The sequence below is a fragment of the Mycetomoellerius zeteki genome, unplaced genomic scaffold, assembly GCF_001594055.1.
Source record: "Mycetomoellerius zeteki isolate Tzet28-1 unplaced genomic scaffold, Tzet1.0 scaffold25, whole genome shotgun sequence".
Taxonomy (NCBI): domain Eukaryota; kingdom Metazoa; phylum Arthropoda; class Insecta; order Hymenoptera; family Formicidae; genus Mycetomoellerius; species Mycetomoellerius zeteki.
In genome coordinates, this window is record NW_017257227.1 from 276477 (window position 1) to 284993 (window position 8517).

General features: G+C 34.5%; 1 protein-coding gene across 1 annotated transcript; it reads right to left on the reverse strand.

The window, feature by feature from the left end:
- Nucleotides 1-1757: 1757 nt before the first annotated feature.
- On the reverse strand, nt 1758-7502 carry LOC108723865 (WD repeat-containing protein WRAP73). Its single transcript, XM_018449892.1, has 7 exons — nt 7181-7502; nt 6869-7051; nt 6620-6796; nt 2879-3145; nt 2641-2797; nt 2309-2518; nt 1758-2240 (listed from the first exon to the last, which is right to left on the reverse strand). The coding sequence occupies exons 1-7, from the start codon at nt 7346-7348 to the stop codon at nt 2035-2037; spliced, it is 1368 nt and encodes a 455-aa protein (XP_018305394.1). The 5' UTR covers nt 7349-7502; the 3' UTR covers nt 1758-2034.
- Nucleotides 7503-8517: the final 1015 nt, after the last annotated feature.

Here is an 8517-nt window from a genome sequence, read left to right on the forward strand (position 1 = left end):
GTGATTGTTAAAGGATCGAAGGAGATCCGAAGATTAAGAATGAATTTAAATCCACTCTAACCTTACGATCTTTCTCTGCCAAACTTGTTCGATTCGACTTCAGCAACGCGTGTTCATAATTTCAGGACTCGCACAGGAACGCTTCGAAACCCACGCTCTACTCGGTTAATTATCCGTTAGAGAGAATGTGTAATTAAACGTATAAAAAAAAGGATTTAATTATAAACTCACCGCACGTTCTCGCGATTATGCACATGCAATGTATCACAATAATCGTAGGATGGCATTTTGGCCGGATCAACGTGGATTGAAAAATTATCTTTTGATTTGTATGCTATTAGAAAAAAGAAAATTTGCCTTGTAACAATTCATAGTTAGATAAATGTTGTATCAAATAAACTTGCATTTCCTATATGGGAAAAATCTGTTTCAATAATTTAAACGTTTCGATTCGCTATATCGGATACACTTTCATTTCGTCGTCTCCTTTCGTGGTCGCCCACAACGACGCGAAACGAACGTCTCCTCGATATTTCTTGCGCTTAGCTATCATCATGACGGAAAATAGGCGTTCCCACGTAGTGATCGTCTTCTTACTAATAAAACGAAAGATAATACAGCAAGAAGACACATCTCGGATTATTTCTCCCTCAAGAGAGGCGCCGCTGAAAAATATATTTTCTCTATACGCGGGTGGAGAGTTGCATGTTAGTATATAAAACATAATCATGCTCGCTTAGAATCTTTTGATCCTCTGTGTATAACGTATCGTAAATAGATGGCCGCGTCACCATTTACGGATATTCGCTTTCTCCATCAGTAATGTAGACGCCGCTCCATTTCTGTTGCGCTTCCCGCGTTTAAAGATTTACAAAATATAAATCACTCAAAATATATTTTCAGAAACCAATCGTCAAAATTACAAATCATAGTTGTTTGAATAAATTAATTCTTCGTATCATCGAAATTTAATTTAAAAATAAATTGTCAAAAAAATTGAAACTCATTGTTATTTTACAAACGGCAAAAAATTAGATATGCAAAACAAATAATATACTTCTTTGCACAAAATAAAATTAAAAAGAGTATACATATATTCTAAGCTTATTAATTAAATACATAAATTAATCAAATGTATTGGCATAAATTAAATGTATGTGTATACGTAAGTTTTTACATCAACTTGCAGCTTCTTAATTTATTTTGCGTGGGTATATGTATACTATATCATGTGTGAATATAATAAAATATATTATTTTGGGAGAAAATTAATGAAATCGGCACTAAGATGTATGATGTACTGGTTAGTGCTACGTTCCTGGATGGAGAAAACTGCTACTATCTATTTCTCACGCAATATCTAGACGATGGATGATCTATATACATTGTAACGACTATGCTCGATGCTTATCCATAAATCTTAATCTTCAATCAGATCATAGAACGAAATTCTGTAATATAAATTGCAATTTTAATAGTTTGAGAGACAAAATATTCGTGAATTGCAAATATGTTTGCAATGAATATTACAAATCATCTTTTATTTAATAACATTAATTACAGTTCTAACCAAAAGAATGATATATGTATATATATATATATAAAATTGATGTATTATTTCTAAAACATTCTGTCACATATTTGAAGATATTTTACTTAATATATTATTATCGTAATTATATTATTTATAAATATATAATTGTTACATATTTATAAATATAACTTACAAATATATGGTAAAAAAAAATTGTTAGAGAACGATAGAAAAATCATATCGTTTTGAATGTGGAATCTGTGGTTCGTGAATTCACTAATTTGAATCAGATCTTATAGGAATCTTATAGAATCCGATAAAATACGATAGGATTCATATCTGATCAATCGTAATGCTCGCGAGGTCAACGATAGAAAATGATATAAACTTATAGAAAACGATACAAATTGATAGAAATCCTATCGTTTTCTCAATCGTTCTCTATTAACTTTTTTTTACCAGGGATATAACAGATTCAAAATAAAAATAACTATTATTTATTAAAATGTATTCATTGTTTCATAAATCATCGCTTTATTATAGCCGCACAATGCAACTTTTTCTCCCGAAGGGTGCCAATATGCGTCTATAATCGACATATTTTTAGACAATGGTACAGAATTTGCGCCTTTTCGAGTCCATTCGTACACGCGCGTACATTCGGAGAGCACAAATAGTCGAGGATGAACGGGACTCCATTTGATAGCTGAAGATAATAAAATTACCGCATTAATATAATTTCTAATAAGAATTGAACAATTTTTAACAATGTACCTGTAATGGGATTTTCAAGTAACAAATAATCTAGATAATCCGTACAGATGTCCCATATCCACAATGTGGTAGGATAAAGCTCATGTTTCAGAGCCAGGTATTGTCCACATGTGCTAAATTCAAACAATTTAATTTTCGCTATCGAAAAGTTGTCATTATCGTCTTTCTTTCCAATTTCAATGCATATAGGCCGTTCGTGTATTTCACGTACTAAAATTAGAAAAAAAATCAGATATTTAAGATATATCTGTATCTAGAATATAATAAAAAAATTTTTTGTAACATGATTTGAGCGTGATAAACTTCAACTCTCGCCAAGATCATTTACTTACAAACACGTTCCTCGCAGGACGCAAAACGTTTATTAGAAACTTTCTCCGAATCGGCGTATTCTTTGTATACTTTTGTTAAGTAATTACATTCTCTGATTACTGGATCCATGTATAATTTCGATAACGGTTGCCACGTGATGTGATTAAGAAGGACGACCTGAATATAAATTTTAAATAATCGTAAATTTGTCGGCAACAAAAGCAACATGATGTATAACACATCGTGATTAAATTATACCACTTCATTAAACCCTATTACAGCCAACAACTGTCCACTTGGGATCCATTCTATATTTTCAATTCCTTTCAGCTCTTTTCCATAATTACACGTCTCGGATGGCTGTGCCGTTTTCAGCGGGGAAAATGCCGTCACGTGTTTCTCCAACGTATTAGAATAAATAATCAACTTTGGTTCGGCAGGAGAGGAACACCATATACATAATAATTCATCGTTTGGCGACCAGCGAATCCCGTCGATGCCGCGTAAACGATCGCAGATAAGTTTCTGAAATAATTCATAGATTCATTATTTCGCGCCAGTTTAAAATCTAGGGAATTTTACGACTGCCAAACTGGAAACAGTTTTCAATGCTAACTTCATTCTTTTACCAACAGTAGCAAAGTCTTATTTTCGAACAATCGCTAATTGTTGAAAATCCTTTATAACTGTGTCAAGTTATATTTTTCGCACTGAAGAATGCGAGAGACATATAAAAGACGCGCGTGCATGGAGAGAAAAGAGAATGTTCAACTACGGCTACTTACGCGCCGTAAACGTAAACTGTTATTAAGCACATGATGCATCATTAATATTGTTTTTTTTTGGGGGGGGGGGGCTGAATTCCTTTTTTTTCCAGGAGGAAAGAAGAGAAAGAAAGATGAACTGGTGTAAAAGTTCAGCCAAAAAGAACAATCCTATTTATACATCCTTGTCGTTCACAGAATGTTAAAGAAAGATGAAATGATAGCTCTATTCTTGTTGTGCACAGCGCACATATGTAGAAAAAAAAATGGCTGCCACCATCTGACCGCGTGAACGTTCGAAAGATCGTCACAACGATCCACGTTTATCCGCGACATGACGTGTTACGCCGCCTGTTCGTGCAACCGCATTCCTCATTGCGCCGATTGGGGCATCAATGGGCTACTTTGTTTCGGAACACGAAATGCGATCGCTATATACGAACCACGTGCGAATATCGGCTATGTAACGCATACACTGCACCGGCATCGTGACCATGTCAACACGGTACACTGGATAAAACCGAGAAACGGATCACCGGAATCGGAATTGTTGTCCGGTTCTGTGGATGGTACTGTGATTATTTGGAGTAAAGATCGAAGTACGTTTCAATGTACCTCGGTGCTGAATGTAGAAGGCACAGTCGTCTTCGCAGATTCTCTCCAAATGGCAGATAATATTCCGTCTACCACGTTAGCGAAGCTGTTAATATGCACAGGTTCAATCTGTGGCAATGTCAAACTATGGTTGAGAGAGGAAAATGCAGATGTCAAGCAGATTCAGTCTATAATTTTCGGAAGAAAGTTACCGATATATTGTCGCCTGACGTATTTACTAAACAATAAATGTCCCCTCTTGGCTATAGCATTAGAGGATGCTTCTATCTTACTGTATGCAAAATTCGATGCAGGATCTGACTTGGAACAATCTTTTGTAAATATCCAGCGTTTAATCGGGCATGAAGATTGGGTAATGTGTATGGATTTTATTCAGAATGGTGACGGAAATCTTTTCCTTGCAACAGGCTCGAAAGATAACATGATACGATTGTGGAAAATTAGCGAAAAAATTAGTGTCAAAGAATCTTCAAGTGATGAACTCAAACAAAAAAGTAATACTTTTGTACTAAATGATAGGCAGTATGATATTACTCTGGAATCGGTGCTATGTGGTCACGAAAGCTGGATTTATGGTCTGCACTGGCAGCCTATGAAAACAGATAGTCATCAAACAATGAAACTGCTATCCTCTTCAATGGACAAAACTATGATAATATGGGAGCCAACTGAGATTATGGATGGAATGTGGACAGAGACAGTACGTGTTGGCGAAGTTGGTGGCAATTCTCTAGGTTTCTATGGTTGTAAATTTGGCCCAGATGGATTACATATATTGGCACATGGTTACCAGGGTACTTTTCATATCTGGAAATATTCTCAAGAAATGAACAAGTGGCTTCCACGTCCTGTACCTGGCGGACATTTCGCTGAAGTAGTCGATTTATGTTGGGAACCGAAAGGGAGGTCTGTATAAATCTTATATATAGAATAAAAGTCTTTTATATGTGATTTTAATTCTTGAACATTCAGCGATTTATAGATAGACGCAACACTTAGAAATTTTTAACTTTACATCATGTTATTATATATTCTTGAACTGATCTGCTTAATTTTTTTAATTTTAAATTGAATTTTTGTATTTTTTTCTGTATGTGCATTTAATACTTGGAAAAATATTTCTGAAATCTTTAAACTTACATTTTTTTTTATACAATTGTCCTATGTTTTTTTATGAATCATTATGTTTTAATTAGAAGTATGAAAATACGTGAAAATTATATCGAGTATTTTAGATGAGAATAGATACAGTTTAGAACCAGAAAGAAATTAATATATATGATATATATGTGATATTATGATACTGTTTACAGATTTCTCATCACAGCCAGTGTTGACCAAACTACAAGAATTCATGCACCATGGAAAGATGATGATCTTGAAGAATTATGGCACGAGATTGCGCGTCCTCAGATACATGGATACAACATGACTTGTTTAACTATGTTATCACCGCATATATATGTTTCTGGAGCAGATGAGAAAGTGGTGCGCATTTTCATGGCCACATCTACGTTTAGAGATCAATTAAAATCACTGGCGAATATCGATGATTTCAAATTTGTAAAGGCCCACAGTGCTGCTGTACCATCTCTGGGATTAACAAATAAAGCAACGTACTGCGAGGACAATGATGGAAACACGAAAAATTCAATGACGAAAAATTCATATGAACCACCTACAGAAGAGGAATTAATGCAAAATACACTTTGGCCAGAAACGAATAAGCTTTATGGACATGGCTATGAAATATTCTGTATGGCAGCAAAACACAACGGACAATTGCTAGCTACAGCATGCAAATCAACTACTCAAGAACACTCGGCAATCTTATTATGGGATACAAACACCTGGTCACAAGTTCAACAATTAAGCTATCATCAGTTGACTGTGACACAAATGGAATTCTCTCCAGATGACAAATATTTATTGTCTGTATCCAGAGATAGAAGATGGTCATTATTTAAAGCTACCAATATAGGCTACGAATTAATCGCAGCTAGTTCCAAAAAAGACAATCCTCATTCGCGAATAATTTGGTGCTGCGCTTGGACGCAAGACTCGAATTATTTCGCGACTGGATCCAGAGACGGAAAAGTTGCTATATGGTCCACGAGAACGATAGAAAATAATGTTGTACCAAAAATAATTCTGGATACGAAAAATCAATCAGTTACAGCGTTATGCTTTGCGCCAAGTCATATCACACGAGGATTTTATCTTCTGGCTATCGGATATGAGGCAGGACACATAGAGATTCAAAAAGTCAATATAGAGTTAGAGAACGTATGGGCAAAACTGTTGGAGTACGATACTTCCCAAGCTCATCATTTAACTGTAAAAAGACTCATGTTTCGACCTACTAATCACTCGTATAACGACTTGCAATTAGCAAGTTGTAGTAACGACCACTCTGTTAAGATATACAATATAGAACTATCATTGTTATTATCGTAATTTTTTTACAAGAATTTTAGATGTTTATTTCAATTGCATTATTTTTATAAAATTATGAAAACAATCTTATATGTAAAATACTTGTGTGAAATATAGATTCTAAGTAATCTGTAAAAAAAGATCCATGTTTAATTTATATATTGTTTCAATTGGCTGTACTTACTCGACTTATTTTCCAGTTCTGAGTTTTATAAATTTCTACTGTATCTTGACCTTCTGTAACTATCACTGCTAATCTCTCACCATTGGGACTAAAACGTAATTTATCAAAGGAAGATGATTTTACATTTTGTATGTACGATACCGTCTGCTCTTCCAAGTTCCAAATAGATAATTGAATCTGTAAATATCTTTTGTTTTACAATAGCACATAAGTTAGATTTTCTCTTTTCTTATAACATATTGAACTTACATTAAAATCTGCTATGGTAAAAATGTGTTTACTATCTGGGGACCAGGTAACACCTTGCAAACCTGCACTACCCTCGGTAAGTTTACATTTCCATTTGGGATAGTGTATCGAATATATCTGAACGATAGCTCTTTTTATATTCGCACAAAGAATATATTCGCTGTTTGAAGACCACTCCATATACTGTAAAGTAACGGAGATAAAAGCATAGATGTCAATATATATCAATTATCAAATCTGACACCGAATCAATGATCAAAAATGACACCGAAGACTTAATCGAACTATTTTTCTTATCAATAAAAGACTAACCTGTATCACATCCACGAATACAAATGATTGACAGGTATCGAGAGTCTTTGCATCTTTTATCAGCAGATTCGCTTGAAATGCTATCGCTAGATACGCTCCATTTTTTGAAAACTGGCATAAACTATTGTTTACGCGAAAAACTTTGTCCTCGTTAACGTTCGCGGCCATTCGCAAGGATTTGAAATCATTTGAAACCTGCAGTTTCAATGCTTGACAACTTGGTCAGTGTCGCCAATCGTAATGTTTGTGTTCTAAAAATTACAATTTGTTGAATTGTAAAAATTTATTAAATTTGTCTTTATGACTTCTGTAAACGTTTCAGAGGTCGAAACATCCATGCAAGAATTGGCAGGAAAAAAAACTGCCAGTACTGAAAATCTATAGTGCACGTGACATAAACTGTAGCATTATCAGTGCTGGCAGTAAATTTGAAACACAGCCCTAGGCTAAGCTAAGGTTGTGTTCCAAATTTACTGCCAGCACTGAAAATGCTACAGTTTACGTGCACTATAGATTTTCAGTGCTGGCAGTCAGTCAATTTTGGAACACAGTCTATGCTTTATGCTAATAATCAATTTTGTCCAAAATTCTTGCCTGTGATAAGCTGCGCTTTTTTGTTTACTGCAAATGCCGTGTCGCTTAATATGGGGAAGACTTCCAAGTGTGTTCTTTGTAACATTACGTTAATTGTTTGTATTTAAAATAAAAGGGGTACATAATTGTCGTCAACGAGAAAAAAAGGAAAAGATGATAATAAACATAGGAAAGACGCGTTCGTGAATCTACTTAAATGATGAAAGAGATTTGTTACTAATTATAGAGACCCTAAGGCCGGTATTCATAGTCAGATCTTATTTCAAGACCGTCTTAAGTAATGTCTTAAGATGCTAATACAGCTCTCTGATTGGTTCGTGACATATCAAGACTGAACTTGAGTCTTGAATATAATGGCGAATTCGATTGGAAGAACTAGTGCGCACTGGTGCATATTAAAGCCATTGTACACTAATTTAATTTAAGTATAAAAATGAAATGCAAATATTTCGAATTATGAAATACATATTTTACCTAATAGTACAATAAAATTTATTAAGTATTTCACAATTTAATCGATCTCTATGTTTATTTATAAACATATCTTTACGTTATTTCGTGTACGACGGCTTTAATGTGCACCAGTACGCACTGGCTGCATTCAGCAGACTCAACAGTTTTGCAACCGTTTTATGATTGTCTGCTGAGATAGGACCATTCTTCTAGATCTAAAAGTATGATCCAATTAGCGCGAAGGAAACTTCCAACAGTTGCAAAACAAACGTTCTGCTGAACGCAGCCAT

What these genes read in the sequence shown, in the direction of transcription:
- LOC108723865 (XM_018449892.1), bottom strand. Translation starts at nt 7,348, where the DNA reads ATGGCCGCGAACGTTAACGAGGACAAAGTTTTTCGCGTAAACAATAGT. An exon ending in TTACCATAGCAGATTTTAAT is followed by an intron (nt 6,797 to 6,868) that starts GTAAGTTCAATA and finishes AGATATTTACAG; the next exon opens with ATTCAATTATCTATTTGGAA. An exon ending in AGAACTGGAAAATAAGTCGA is followed by an intron (nt 3,146 to 6,619) that starts GTAAGTACAGCC and finishes GAATTATTTCAG; the next exon opens with AAACTTATCTGCGATCGTTT.